The sequence below is a fragment of the Cryptotermes secundus genome, unplaced genomic scaffold (genome assembly GCF_002891405.2).
Source record: "Cryptotermes secundus unplaced genomic scaffold, Csec_1.0 scaffold178, whole genome shotgun sequence".
In the NCBI taxonomy this organism is placed as follows: Eukaryota; Metazoa; Arthropoda; class Insecta; order Blattodea; family Kalotermitidae; genus Cryptotermes; species Cryptotermes secundus.
Genome location: NW_019728499.1, coordinates 699298 through 715724, shown reverse-complemented (window position 1 = coordinate 715724; position 16427 = coordinate 699298). Strand labels below are relative to the sequence as shown.

The 16427-nt window shown below is 39.1% G+C and overlaps 1 protein-coding gene across 4 annotated transcripts in view; it reads left to right on the top strand.

The window, feature by feature from the left end:
- Nucleotides 1-11544, top strand: part of LOC111865154 (torsin-1A) — a 21367-nt gene extending 9823 nt beyond the window's left edge. For 2 of the 4 annotated variants that reach the window (XR_002842930.1, XR_002842932.2), the window contains exons 5-8: nucleotides 1867-2015; nucleotides 5912-6059; nucleotides 8735-9044; nucleotides 11072-11544. Coding sequence is in view for 1 of the 4 variants with exons in the window: in XM_023852926.1 (XP_023708694.1) it covers nucleotides 1867-2015; nucleotides 5912-6059; nucleotides 8735-8851; nucleotides 11072-11075 (418 nt within the window). In the remaining 3 variants the exon portion in view is untranslated. The remainder of the gene's footprint in view (nucleotides 1-1866; nucleotides 2016-5911; nucleotides 6060-8734; nucleotides 9045-11071) is intronic. The other 2 variants (XR_002842931.1, XM_023852926.1) reach the window with 2 other exon arrangements.
- Nucleotides 11545-16427: the final 4883 nt, after the last annotated feature.

The following is a 16427-nucleotide window of genomic DNA, read 5'->3' as shown; positions in this document are numbered from 1 at the left end:
TATTCTCAGCGTATGGATTTGTGCCACTGGATAAAAGCTCATCCCGAACTGTTAAGCGTCATTTTATTCAGTGATGAGGCGTCTTTTACCCAGGACGGTGTAAATAATTTACGAAATGTGCATACGTGGTCCCACAATAATCCACATGAGATAACGGAAACGAAATTCCAAAAGAGATTTTCCGTGAATGTACTTTTAATACAGTTATGTAGTCGGCTAGCTGAATACACTCGGATACCAGAATGCGCAGCCAGCCATGTTATGTCAGTGCTTGCCAGTCATGTGTCATGTATAGCGCTTGGAAACCTAAGGACAATTATGACATGGCAAGCAAGTATTTTGTACTTCAATTTTATGGCTTCATGTCACTCACAAGTTAGTTTGATGTTACGTACATTATTAACATTACAGAAACCACATATTTCTGCCAGTTTTAATATGTAGTTTGCAATCAACAAGTGTGTAACACTGGTCAAAGTTTCACACTTCTCTGGCCAGTATCTCTGTAACCGTTCAACTTTGGACATATGTGTTTTGGGTTATATCGGCATACTTTAACATAAGGAACGCCCTCCCGAAGTTTGGCGCATTCCTCTTGGGACACCCTGTATATACTCAAGGATGTGCACTCCTTTACAGAGTAGTACATATTTTTATTCTTCTTCATTTCATTATCCCAGAATGAACTAATTTGCACACATTTAATTAAGCCAGGCTTAATTCATTCCCATTGCTGGCTGGAATGTTCCTCCTCAGATGAATTTGAGGAATTCAATTATATGAGCAGGAAACAATACTTATGAGGGTGAAAAACAAAAATGTTGCATAATATTATGCGTTTATTAATTATTATTAATTAATTATGCCCTTATTAATATAGATAGAGGGTCTGTTGTCAGACTTGGTCCAACATTCAGAAAAAGATCAGAGCAGACACAAAGAACACTGGGTGAAATATTTTATTTTTGTGTGCGTCACTCATTTGTCAATTTCTCCAAATTTCATAACGCGCAATGCACGGTGACGTAAGACGGCGTGAGGTAACAGCGTTGCTACTTAACAGGCACACACAGCCACTATATAAGAGAGCTACGCTGCCTGCGAGGAGAGTTTTTAATGTGGCCATCGCCGAGTTCAGTTCCGATTTAGTTCCGAGCAAGCCTACGAGCGAGTGTGTTATCAACAGTTCTCCAGTGAGCAGACTACAGTTGGAGTATAGCAGCCGTCACGGAAAGAAGAACCGGACGTGTGTGTAATTGTGTAACTGGGAGCGTGTGATACAGTGATACAAAGCTCCCCTACTGCAAACGTGTAGACTACTGAAGACAGAGTGAACTGATTTGTGAATAGGGTTATAAATCGTGAAACCCTGCAACAGTGTAAACAGATTAATGCGCTTAGGGTTATAAAGTGTGAAAACCCCGCAACTGTGTGATAAGTAATTGTAGCCGTTACTTTTAGGTTGTTGAATAAACCAATTAACAATCCGAACGGCGTCTTCAGTAACCCAACATGTTACAATATGAATTATTTGCGTACCCCATGTGTCTTTCACTTGGCCCTTGTTCATATTGGTTTCCAAATAAATCTTCTCCCTTCAGCTATGTATGTAATGTTCTGTCTTTATTCAGTGACACAGTTGTGGCCTTTTATCCTCTCATTGTGTATTTTGCCTGTGATAAAGTAATGTGATAATCCCTATTTTAGAATATTTCCAATAAAATTTAACTGTTGAAGAAAACCGTAAAATTATGTAAATGGTCCACATCTCAGCATGACACTCTCGTATGTACAAGGAAGGATGTATATTGGAAAGCATCATCACCTTTTTTTACATAACTTAAACACTTTTTAATCCTTTTTCAGGAAGGCAACATTTATTTTTGTGTCTAATACTGGAAGCCAGATTATTGCTGAGAAGCTACTGGAATTTTGGGAAAAAGGAGGGAAGAGAGAAAATCTCCAGCTTAGTGATTTTGAGGATTTACTTAGGAAAGGCCTTTTTAATGAAAAAGGTAAGGTTAATAAACCTGTAACTATGATTTTTCATTAATCACATGGTTGTTGCTACTTTTCAGGAACATTCAGAAGTATTCGAGCTCTTTAATGAATTGAAAAGATGAACAACTCACTATCTATGCCGTATCTGATATTAAGAGGAAAACTACTTACCGCTTTTACTTTCAGTTTCACCATCCATGTACTGTAAAATATTACAGTTTGGTTTCTTTTCCACATTTCACTAACTGAAAGTTCCTGGACTAGGTCAAAAGAAAATGCTGGCTTAACTCACTCAACTTTGGCTGCCATCTCCTTCAAAATAGTCTCCTTGGGAACATATACAGTGATGCCATCATTTTTTCTACGCCTCAAAAGCACCGAGGAAGTCATTTTCCTTAATGCTGTTGAGTACGGCTTGTGATTCCCTTTGGATGTCAGACACTGTTTCAAAATGACATCATTTCAGTTGCATTTTCAATTTGGGAAACAAAGCGAAATCACAGGGCTAAGTCCGGCGAGTAGGAAGGATGGGAACGATAACCATGTTGTTGTTAGTCACAAGCTCTGGTTTTCAGGGATGTGTGGGCAGGCACATTGTTGTGATGAAAGAGCCAGTTGCAGTTGCGCCAAAGTTCCAGCCTTTTTCATTACAAATTTTCCCTCAGGCATCTCAAAATGTCACAGTAAAAGTTCGAATTGACTGTAGCATTAGGCGGAACAAATTCACAGTGAACAGTCCTCTTCACGTGAAAAAAAGCAATGAGCATGCTCTTTGTTGAACTCCAGACCTGCCATGCCTTTTTTGCTCTTGGTGATTGTGGGCTCTTCCACTGCAACAATTGTTGTTCTGTTTTTGGATCACAACTGTAAATCCAACTTTTGTCACTTGTTACGAGCCTAGAGATAAAAGTAGTTCAAGACATACATTACCACACTGCTGCTTTTGATCATTTGTCAAGAGTTTGGGAACAACCTTCACAGCAGCGTGGCACATGCCAAATTTTCTGTTAAGATTTCCTGGCGAACTCTATCACTGATCCCAGTGGTGTCTGCAAGCTCATGGATTGTTCAACGATGGTCTTCATGAATGAGTTCTCAAATTTTTTCAACATTTTCTGTCATTTTGCTTGTGTTTGGTCACCCTGAACGTTTGTCATCTTCAACTGACACTCAGCTGGCCTTGAAACATGATTGTCATTCAAAAACTGCTGTCCAAATTAAAGTATGTTCTCCAAAAGCCTGACAGAGCATTTCAAGGGTTTCAGTAGGGCATTTACTGAGCTTCGTGCAAAACTTGATGCAGACACGTTGCTCTGTTTTTCCATCCATTGCAGACAAAATGAAACATGAAGTCGAAAAAGCACTCGTGTAAAAGCAATGCATGTTCACAGTGCGGTGTCATGTGACAGACTGATGCAATAGGCTTGCAGAAGTGAGACCTTGGCCTCCCCTGTCATCTTCTTTCACTGAGGCAGTTACAACAATAACAGTCTGGGAACTTTCTGATGCACAAAAATATTATGAACATATTTAATTTTTCTGTTTTGTCATGGTGGTACGAAGTGTATGTTGCAAATGCTGACTAATGTGTTTTTATTTTAAATTGATGCAAAGAATGAGAGACTGTTTTGAACTCAAGAAAAATATCAGTTGAATTTCAAATTAAACTTATGAAGTGACAGGCCCTTCAAAAGCTTCAGTTTATATGGAAGGAATGGTACCACTCTAATATATTGCTCAAGTGCATTTTGTATTTCCTCTATGTAAGAGCAAATTGCAGGGGGCACGCTGTAGCATAGTTGGTTGAGGCACTATGCTACAAGCTGGAAGGTCACAGATTCAAGTCCCAATGTGGTCATTGGATTTTTTTTTAATTGATCTAATCCTTCCAGCTGCACTATGGCCCTGGGGTCGACTCAGCCTCTAAGAGAAATGAGTGCCAGGAATTAATTAATAATTTTCCTGGGGAGTAAAGCATGGCTGACATGTAAGGCTGACAACCTTACCGCCATCTTTGAGCTGATTGTCTAGGTAATGTGGGCCTTCACAGCCTGTTACCGGGATAGCTTTACTTTTACTTTACTAAGAGCAAATCGCTGTCTCGGGCTGATAGTAATGTTAGTGAGCTACATTTAAAAATGTGATTGAATACTGCCCACACACTTAATTTGTGATCTCTAATGTACCTGAGTGGCCTGAGTTATCTTGCTATGTGGTGCAACACTGTTGCTTTGAGAGCAATAATACGAGGAGCATTCTGTATATAATGCCTCCTATTTTTTTAAAAACTACAACAGATACAGAAAGCATAATAACACAGTTAAATAGAGGAAGATTTCAGCTACTTACAGTAATTTTTCCACATAATCACCACCATTCGTTATCCACGTATGCTAGCGATGAACAAGAGCCTGTATGCCGTGCTAGTAAAAGTCTGTGCCAGCAGAGTCAAGCCACTTCCTTACAGCTGCAATGACAGCATTGTTGTCTGGGAAATGTTGCCCACATAGTCCATTTTTCATAGGCCGAAAGAGATGGAAGTCTGAAGGTGCTAAATCGGGGCTATAAGGTGGATGTGGTAGGACAGTCCAGCCAAACTTTGCAATGTGCGCATTGGTCACAAACTGGTATGGGGTCTAGCATTATCGTGTTGCAAGCGAAAGGTTGTCTGCTTCTCTGGCCTGACTCGGGAAATGCGGGTTACCAGCTTAGTCAGCGTCGTAGATTTCAGAATTGACAGTCTCGCCAGGCTCTGGGAAATCTAATAAAATCACACTCTGCCTATCCCAAAAGACCGTGCACATCACTTTCCCTGCCGATGGCTGTTTCTTGAACTTCATTTTTCTTGGGGAATCCTGATGTCGCCACTCCGTGGACTGTCTTTTAGATTGTGGCTCGTAGTGGTGACACCACATCTCATCTCTGGTGACGATGCTGTCCAGAAACTTGTCACCTTCAGCCTCAAACTGGTGCAGCAGGTCCTGACAGACTTCCATTCAATGAGTTTTGTGGTCCTGTGTAAGCATTTGCGGGACCCACCTGGAACAAACTTTGCAATAATCCAGCTTCCCCAACATTGTTTCCAATGCATTACAGCCAATATTAAGCCATGCACACAGTTCTCTGGTCATTATCTGCTGATCTGTATGGATGAGCTGATCGAGGTGCTGTTCATTGTGAGGAGTGGCAGCTGAGTAGGGATGCCCAGGGCATGGCTTGTCGTGTGCTTCATTTTCGCCACTGTTGAAAAGCACTACCCACTGCCTCACTGTGCTGACATCCACTGTATCGTCTCCATACACCTTTAGCAAGCGTCGATGGATGTCAATGGGTGCAATTTGTTCGGCAATGAGANGGAGTTGCAACTCCTCCCCGCGACTGCATCCGTTCTGCGGTGGTATGACTCACGGCAAATTGCAGCCGCGGCGCGCACTTGATTGTATGCACTGTATAAGGAACACCCTTTGTAGTTTCTTTAACACTTGAGTGAATCATAGAGCTAAAGAACATCTTTTGATTTCCATTGAAATCTGAAAAATTTTAATGCTATGAGTGAACATGGGTAGAAAATTACAATTTGGAATGTGTCTGTGGAAGTATGGACCCAGAACTGGAATTTGAAACTTCCTGAATATTCAGTCATAAGAAGATATGATTAGCCATAAAAAGGCTTATTTTCTTGAAAACACTGCATGATCATTCTAATAAGTAGTAAATATGTTATGTGATATGAGTATTATGAGTGAAAATATGTTTTTCTTAAGTTTACAAACAGAACTCAAACTGTATGGGCTGATGGAAGCCTTTTCTTATGCTTCTGTGTGATGCTCATGTAAAAGTTCATGCTACCTCATACTGTTATTCATATATCAATCATTTAAGAATATTTACTTTGTGTTTGTTCCATCAGGGGGCTTCTACAAGAGTGACACCATAGAGAGTAACCTTATAGACCATTATGTACCATTTCTACCACTAGAAGAATCCCATATAAGGCAATGCATTGAAGCAGAATTTCATCATAGAGGGAAGGAAATTCCACATGAGGAAGTTTATAAGTAAGTATTTCCAGAATGTATATTTAACCTATGTATGGCTTAAGAGTGAGAATTTTAATAAATAACAGTTATGTATTAAAAGCACTCAGTATTGATATGGTGCATTTTAGAGCCTGAAAGTATTGAGCCTTTACAGTTTTGATCTGAAACTCGTTTCTGCAATGAACTGTTGAGCAGTAGACAACAGAATGTCCTAGAACATCTGAACATATGCCATTTGTCCAGGATTTGGTAAGTTTATAGACACCATAACTTCCTTTTCAAAAATCTTCAAGAGGATTATATTATCCAGACCGAATCAGCATGTCTATGACCATAATATTATAGTTGATGAACAATTTGGTTTTAGACCTCAATCTTCAACCATTAAAACTTCCTATATATTAATTAATGAAATATTAGAAGCATTAAATAAGCAAAAAACCATAGGTGGTATTTTCCGCGACTTAAAAAAGGCTTTGCTAGTGTTAATCGTGGAATTTTATTGAATCAGCTTCAGTTTTATGGAATAGATGGTAAATTTCATGATTTAATTACATCCTATTTATCTGATAGATATCAAAGACTTTTAATATCAAGCACAGACTTGAGTTACATTGGTACCTCCAGTTGGGATGTTGTAAGGCATGCTGTCCCACAGGGGTCCATTCTTGGTCCACTTCTTTTTCTCTTTTATATAAATGATCTACCTAAAATTTTTAATAACTCAGTCAAATCAGTTTTATTTGCAGATCATACAAGTTTAGTTATTAGTAGTTATAATAATATACAATACCGAAATGATGTTGATATTTCGTTTGCTTATCTTAATGATTGGCTTAATTCAAAATTATTAAGTCTAAATTTTAACAAAACTAAACATGTTCAATTTATGATAAAGCAAAGTTCTAATAGTCTAACTTCTGTTAATTATTATAATAATGTGATTTTAAGCAGTACAAATGTGAAATTTTTGGGATTAGCTATTGAAAGCTCATATATCCCAACTCATGCCTAAATTGTGCAAGGCTTGTTACTCAGTGAGGGTGATCAAGCCCATTATGCCCACAGAGACATTAAAAATGGTATATTACTCTTATTTCCATTCATTTTTGTCCTATGGAATTATTTCTGGGGCAATTCTTCTTATAGTATGCACATTTTCAGAATTCAAAAGAGAATAATTAGAACCATGAGTGGGTTGAGATCTAGGGACTCTCACAGAGATGCAATTAGGGATTGGGGAATTCTGCCATTGCAGTCCCAATATATATTTCCTTTATTGCTGTTTGTTGCGAATAATATGGGTTTATATCACATGACATCAGAAATTCAAGGCCTTAATACTAGGTGTAATTTTGATATTTATCGCCCTCAGACAAATTTGACAACGTACCAGAGAGGACCTTACTATTTTGGTATTAAACTTTTTAGTCATCTTCCCTTAAATATAGAAGAGTTAATCCATAATAAGCAATTTAGAGCAGCTTTAAATGCTTTTTTATATACTAAATCCTATTACACTTTAGATGAATATTTTAATTAAGGATAGTTTCTTGTTTAGCTGTGACCTATTATTTGATCTATTGTGATGTATATGTTCCAGTTTTGTATTATATTTTATATACACATGGTAGGTTATGTAGATGCAGTGATGTGTAGTGTTTCATATGCTTGATTTATTGTTTTGGATTTATATGCATTGTTCTGTTGACTACTTGCTTGCGGTGTGACAGATTCTGTATCCAATGGCTTCGGCCTTGTATGGATGTGCTGGAATGTGTAATAAATACAATACAATACAATACCACAGCAAGCCTAGACATAAATGTTTTGTACAAAATTTTTAAATGATTAGATTTGGGGTTCTCATATTGATGTATGAAGAGTACTTTTTTATGGGACGTTTAGTCTGGTAGAAGCTTACTGACATTTTGGAAAAGTGTGTGTCCTTCATATTCAGCCAAGCAAGCAGCAAGCAGTTGAACTTCTACCAGACTACACAGCTTCACATCCCAGAAGAAAGTAATCTTTGTATACCATTCATAATATGTCATCATTAAATATTTCAGACATCAGACTTCCATACTGTCTAGTCAGATGGCCTAGTGTTCTAGCTTTAGTCATATGCAACCTATAAACAAATGTCGTGCTGGAAGCTTCTGTACAGAGTTACAATTCAGACAGTATAAATAATGAAGTGGAAAAGATAGGAGAGGGTCAAAGTTGTAACCCATTTACTTGGAAATGCTGGAGATAACCATGAAAATCTGAGTCATTGTGGTTTTTGGCTCAGATTTGAATCTGGCACCTCCTGAATATAAATTGAATAAGATCCCACTGAACTCTCCTACTTAGTTAAATGTGAGAAATTGTCCTTACCATTGAATGACAAACTGCCACTTAAGATTCTGTACCCTCTCTCACTTAATATGGACATCTTTAAGGACCATGCCTGTTGTCCACTAAGAACGATTTTCTGATCTGCAGGTTTTTCCAGATTTGATCTGTATCACTGACAGAAATTAAAATTTCTAACCAACTCTTTGCTCATGACGCTATAGGTATTATGTGAGTGTAAAAACAAATATAAATTCTGGACTATTTAAAATTGAGACAGCTTTTACATAGACATAAAATGAACTGTCTTACTGAAAGAATGTTGTCTTTGAATAATGTGTGATTTTGTTTTCCAGAGAAGTGTTGAAAGGTGTGACATTTGGTCCAGGATCATTAAGACTGTTCGCCCATTCTGGCTGCAAGCGAATCAGTTCGAAAGTAGCTGCTTTGTTGGAAAGCCCCCTTTTTACAGGGTAACAGAAGGGAATAAGTGCAAGATTTTGGGTTCTCACAATGGCAACTGTGAAGAGTGCTGTCTTCTGGGATGTGATGATGTATAGTCTGGTGGAAGTGTACCAATTTTCAACATTTAGAAAATAATTATAACAAATGTTTAAATGTTAAGTATGTGAAACCAGTCTGATAAGTTTAACTATGCAATGGAAGGTAAGGAAAAATGGGGTACTTTCTCATTTGTCCTTTGGGTGAAGTACACATTCACTCTTGCCAACATCCTCCACATGACCAATTGATGTCATTACTTTTCTGTGACAGCTGACATGCACGTGCTTACTGAAATGGAATTTTATAATTGCCATCTTAGCCACATAATCACCATAACATAGAAAAGTGTCACGTAACTTCGAACAACTCATTATGTACGATGTAGCGCACAAGGAAAAACTGACGTTTTTAAACAGATGATAGAAAAACCGTAAGTATAACCTGCTTCGAGGGTGCCTTACAAACAACTGGCCGCCTGTCACTTCTCACACCCTCGAACCCACCCCCTTGTCTAGAATTTTTCTTCTGCACATTCAAGGTTACTCTTGGCCTTGTTCGAAGTTACATGACACTTGCTATATATGTGACTGTATATCCTTAAGGTATTTAGAATGTTTGTCTGAAATATAACCTACAAGGCTGGCCCAAGGTATTTTGGCATATTTTTTTTTACCTTTTTACAAGTTGGCCCTGTGCTTGACTAATTAAGCACAATGCCATGAAGGCATATGGGGGAGTGGATGTACAGATCCACATTTCCCTAACTTCGGCACTACCTGGAGGTGACTGGTCAGCTTCACGCCCCTGCCGCTTCGCCCGCAGAGAAAGAGCCCTCACTACCCATTGGGTGGACCCCAGAGCCGGTTTGGACAATGTGGAGAAGTGGAAATTCTTGCCCCCACTGGGACTCAAACTCCAACCCTCTGGTTCCCCAGCCTGTAGCCAGTCACTATACCAACTATGCTATCAAAACTCTTTAATTTTTTACCCTTAAATATTTTTTGTCAGCATGCATAGTTGGTCGAGGCACTATGCTACAAGCCGGAAGGTCGTGGGTTCAAGTCCTGATGAGGTCATTGGATTTTTTCAAGTGACCTAGTCCTTCCAGCTGCACTATGGCCCTGGGGTCGACTCAGCCTCTAACAGAAATCAGTACCAGGAATTAATTAAATAATTTTCCTGTGGAGTAAAGCGCAGCCAGCGCGTAAGGCTGACAACCTTACCACCATCTTTGAGCCGTTTGTCTAGATAATGTGGGACCCTCAACGTCTCACAACCCTATGGGCCTTCATGGCCTGTTACAGGGATAGCTTTACTTTTTTTTTTTAATGAGGAACATTATCTTATCATCTGTTCTCAAGCTGCAGAATCATACTGTATGACCAGCAGTTGCAAAAATAGAAGGGTTCCTAAACACTATGTGGTGGGAATCAGAGCAGTGAAAACCTTCACCATAAGTAACTTGAGACACAGCACTCCAGTGTTTCAGTCAATATTTACAACAGATCACATAATGGGTCAGATAACAAGATTGTGCAATGAGAGACTGACTAATTGTGCCTGCAGCACCACAGTGTGTCTTGCATAGATGTGCAGGGAGGTGTTGAAATTGGCCACTCAATACTGGTATGTGCAAGCATCACCAATGTGATAATTTTGTTACTCCAGGTTTAAAGGACCGTCTATAAAGTAACCATTCAGAGTTAAAGGGTTAGTGAAACTTACTTGGCATTGGCCTCTGTTTACAGAGTCACCGCTTAGTAACAGGTCTATATGCCACAATATGTACATGTCCTGTTCTAAATGGTTTCCGAGACAGAGCTATTTCACTGTACGGTTTCAAAATTGTTGATAAGAAAGTGATATTTCTAACACCAGTATTTATTGTTCAAGTGACAAAGTTGGTAAAGTTACCTAGTACGAGTTTAATACATTTTGGAAAATTCTGTCAGCATCAGTGCACTTTGCAACTTGTGTGAGGACATGGCGTGTTGCTCGTCTGAGTGCATCTTGACATTCCTTTATGTGGATAATAGCATGAAACAGCTGTGTCATGAAAACCATTCAGAATAGGACACATGTACATATACACTATTTTGCTTAGAATGACCAATACTGTGACCTCCCACAATGCTGACCTTTCCTGCTGGAACACTATGTAGAGTGTTAAATTGTACTTACTTTTCCAGGTGAGAAACTGTCAGCAGTTTTCCGCTTGAATGGTAGCATCATGTTCCAGACAAGCAATTACTTTTCAAGGCCAGAAGTGCAGCAGCCACTGTGGGAATCAGGACATTCTGTTAGGCTGTTGCACTTTTTCCTTCAACCTCAAACGCTTAACAAAGCACGTGATTATAAAGTTCTGATGGTTGATAGAAGGATCATGGATCTAAAGGAACAATGGCAAGAGATATAACTTTAGATATCTCTCACTGAGGACTTTCTAAGTGATGGGTTGCTAGTTGCTTTTCTTGTGAAGTGCGAAACAAGCTTGGAATCCTCCCATCTACATTTCATTGTGCATCTGTCAAGTTTCCGAACATGACCAATAATACAGTGTGTTCAGGAAGAAGTACAGTTTTGGTTTCCACAAGTTCAGCCATGATTTCTGTGCTCGCAACACTGGCTTGGTTTTTTGCCATCCATCTGATTTTTACGGCTAGATAACGTTTTCAGCTCAACTGAATCATGTGAGAAAGTGAGATCTTGTATTATGGATATTTTATGTTCTAGAAAATAATCTACTGTATTCCTGCAAGTAAGAATTCTTGTTGGATTTGAGGTTCTCGTACCAGTGACTATGAGGGATTCTGTCTTCAAGGATATAAAATTGTGTAGTCTGGTGAAAGTCAAACAAATGCTTTGGAACAACATATAACCTCCAATTTCAGGGTCAGACAAGAAACCAGCATGAACCAGGCAGAAAACAGAAAACAGGACAAATCATGGCTTACTCTTTGCCCCTGAAATGAAAGCAATATGTTCTTCCCAGATGTCAACTGGCTTTCACCAGACTACATGTTGTAACATCCCAGAAGACAGAACTCTTAAAGGTTTCTTATTGCATAATCATGAACCAAAATTTTCAGTATTGAATTGTAATTTATTTATAAAGCCTGCAGATGAGTATGTGTGTAATTTTTTATGTTTTTTGGGCCTTTATATACAGGGTGTTCCTAAAAGAATGGTGGGGTTTTAGATACGTATATATTTCGTATTTCTTACCGTGTACAATCATAACATGTGTCAATCGGAAGCTTAACTGTCCAAATTTTATGTACATCCATCAAAGTGCCTCTATATGCGCACCTTTCATTACCCGGCACACATCAATGCGATAGTTGAATTCCTGCCACACCCGCTGCAGCATTTCAGGTGTGATGGTCTCCACAGCACGATTGATTCTGTTTCGGAGATCCTGGAGCAATTGGGGCAATGGGGGTAAATAAACCATGTCCTTCACATACCCCCACAAGAAGAAATCACATGGAGTTATGTCCGGGGATCAGGGTGGCCACCGGAGAAGGGGGGCATCTTCACCTGCAGCACATCCAATCCATCATTGCGGAAGGACCAGATTAAGCAAACCTCTCACAATGCTATTGAAATGTGGGGGAGCACTGTCCTGTTGGAAAATGTAGTCATTGGATCATTGGCCAGTTGTGGAAACAACCAATTTTCCAGCATGTCTTGATAGGTGTTACCAGTCACTGTTGCTTCAGTGAAGAAAAAAGGCCCGTACACTTTTTGTTGAGACACAGCATAGAAGACGTTAATTTTCAGAGAATCACGCTCGTGCTCAATCTGTGCATGTGGATTTTGTGTCCCCCAGATACGTACGTTGTGTTGGTTAACTATCCCACTCAGATGAAAAGTGGCTTCATCACTGAAAACGAGACGTTCCAGGAAACCATCATCTTCCATCTTCTCTTGAATGTCCTCAGCGAAATGAGTTCTGGCTGCCTTGTCTTCTGGTTTCAGAGCTTGCAACAGCTGCAACTTGTACGGTTTCATTAATTCCGCTTATGCAGTACCCTCCACAACGTCGTTGTTGGCATTTGCAATTCTCTGCTTCCTCTACATAATGATTTTCTTGGGCTTCTCTGATACGTCTCCCTCACTCTTTCCATGTCTGCATGTGGCACACATGGCCGCCCAGAACTCTTGCTTTTACAGAGACATCCACTGTCCACAAACTGCCGGTACCATCTGCGAATGTTCTTTTCATGTGGCACCTCCTTCTGAAAACGTCCACGAAATTCATGGCGCACTGTAACGATGGATTTAGACACCTCAAATCTCAGCACGCAATAGGCCTTCTCCTGCTGGGTCGCCATCTTACATTTCACGCCTCCTAACTGTTGGAAATGGAACTAGGAAAGAGCACGATATACAAAATGAAAATTTGAGAGCCGCGTTATGAGTCCGTATATGTTTTGCTTTTCATCACCAAAAACTGACGGAGATATACAGCAATGAAACCCCACAATTCTTTTAGGAACACCTGGTACAATATACAGTTATACTTCATTTGTTTCCATTGTTTTCCACTTAATTACTAAAACTTCAAACATACAAAACATGCTTGATTAGCCAGGCTAACTTAGCTGAGAGGAAGTGCAAATAAACAATTTATGAAATGTATGCAGTGTAACAATTCTGGCACATGTTTTTTCTTTACCTCCATCCCTGACTTTCCTCAGACCCCAACAGGTTGTAGAATTTGAATGATAACAATATAAAATGGTAGAAATAGCAGAGGCAGGAACATCAGAGCATTAATAATATGTATATGCAAATTTAGTTTTGTAATTCTTCCATAAATTTAACATTGAAAATTGGAAAGCAGTGTATATGCATAATTGGGAATATACTGTATATGATTTTCTTCCTTGTAATCTGTCACAGCTTTTGCTGTCCTACTACTACACAGTGCCCAGTAGTTCCTTCTGGCTTTCCACCTGTCTCCTATATGAATTTCTCTTCGCCCCCATTTGTGCTACATGCACTGCCCATCTCATCCTCCTTGAATTGCTAATTCTAATTATACTTGGAGAAGAGTACAAGTTGTGAAGCTCCTCATTATGCAGTTTTCTCCAACCTCCTGTCACATAATTTCTCTTTGGTCCAAATATTCTCCTCAACGCCCTGTTCTGAAACACCCTCAGTCTATGTTCATCCCCTAATGTCAGACACCAAGTTTCACATCCATACAGAACCACAGGCAAAATTATAGTTTTATATATTCTAATTGTTATGCTTTTATACAGCAGACAAGAAGACAGAAGGTTCTGAACTGAATGGTAGCAAGCACTACCCCCATTCAATCTCTTCTTAATTTTCTCCTGAATCAGGTTTTGAGTTTACAGTCGTTCTCAAATATCTGAACTGTACCACATTTTCAAAACATCTGTTAGCTATGTTTATATATTTTTTTTTATTGCTAGTGGGGTTGGACTAAGTCCCTTGTACTGTGGCCACTTCTGGCCTATTGTACCAGCCCCAGATGATAGGTGAGGGTGATTGTGGAGCAACTGGTGGAATAAAGATTGGCAGGGGAAACCGAAGTACTCGGAGAAAACCTGCCCCAGCGCCACTTTGTCCACCACAAATCCCACTTGACCAGACCCGGGATCAAACCTGGGCCGCCGTTGTGGGAAGCCAGCGACTAACTGCTTGAGCTATGGCGTGGCCCTATCTTTATGTCATGATTTTGCCCTGCATTCTAGTAAAGAGACAGCAACATATATAACTTAGTTTTCTCTGTCCTGTGTGTGAGGCCCTAGCTTATTTAAGATTTTGACACTTGGGTCAGTTTTTTATGGAACCAAGCGACTTTTATGACGGCCCCACAAGCAGGGGCCTACACTTTATTAAAAGTATAAGATTAATAAAGGGCTAATCCAAGGGGAAGCACAATAGAGCAGTGAATGTCTCAGTACAGGGGCCAGTTTTTATGGCCCACCCCTTACATACATTACATTAGTTTAATTAATTAATAAATTTTAATTTAATTTCAGTCCCACCTGGTTTCCCTGGACCTTCCTAATGGCATATTCTAAAGCACAGTTGAAAAGGAGTCGCAATAAAGCATCTCCTTGTTTTAGACCATTCTGGATAGGAAATTTATCAGATAAATGTTTATCTACACGGACTTTACTATAAGTTTCATTTAAACTCATTTTAATCAACCTAACTAATTTCATGGGTATCCCAAACTCTATTAGAATATTGTACATACATAGGCTTTCTTGAAGTCTATGAATAGCTGATGTACTGTCTCATCGTACTGCCATTTTTTCTCCAATATCTGACGAATGCAAAAGATCTGATCTCTAGTTGATCTGTTACGTCAAAACCCACACTGATGATCCCCAATAATTTCATCTATATATGGACTTAACCTTGAAAGAATATTGGACAAAATTTTATATGAAGTTGATAGGAGTGATGTCCGTCAATAATTACTACAGTCAGTTTCATCACCCTTCTTGTGAACTAGTACAATAATAGACTCCTTCCACTGATCAGGCAAGTTTTCCTTATTCCAAATAGAAGTAATTAGCTTGTGGATCTTAGAACATAATATTTCGCCTCCTGCTTGAACAAGTTCTGCCAGAATTTGATCACTACCTGGCGATTTATACCTTTTCAACTCTGTAATAGCAACTTCAAACTCAAAAGAGCTGAGATCAAGTACTAACAGCTCAGCTGTATGTACATATTTCTATCTGCCTAACATCACTGACCCTATGTACATACAACTGAGAGAAGTAGTTCTTCTACCTATTCAAAATGTTGCAGGAATCTGCAAGCAGATCACCATTCTCATCCTTAACTAAGTTACTTCTAGGTTGGTAACCCCTCTAAAAGTCATTTACTCCTCTATACAGGTCTCTAAATGTTCTTGTTCTTACTGTTCATTGCAAACTCATCAATTTTGTCTTTTAGGTATTCCATCTTTTTATTCTTGAAAAGCCCGCTGGTTTCACGTCTTATATTGTTCAGATTATCCACATTTATTTTGCTTGGATCCTGCAACCACTGCAGTTTGGCTTGTTTCCTTTGGTCTAATAAGTCTAAGCATCCTTCATCGAACCACGACCTATGCTTCTTCAATTCATAATAATCTAGACTCTCTTTGGTACAAATTTTGATATTCTAATAGTTTCCCAAGCTCTATCAATATCCACCTCAGTGTCTAAGTTTCCAAAAGCTGCAAACCTATTTAAGATTTGAACATGATACTGCCCTTTACCCTCTACCTCGTATAATTTCTTGAGACTGAACCTCTCCGTATGAACCCTGTGCACTGTTTGTTTACTCATGGCCAGTCTCTCCCTAACATTTGCTACCACCAGATAGTGGTCAGTATCACAATCTGCTGCCCTGAACAATCAGACATCAAGTATACTTGAATGTTATCTCCTGTCTATCAAAATATGCATAATTTAGTTCTGTGTCTTTCCGTCAGATGTCCAAGTCAATTTATAAATGTTATAATGTAGGAACTTCATTCTTTTCACAACAAGTTTCATGTAAACT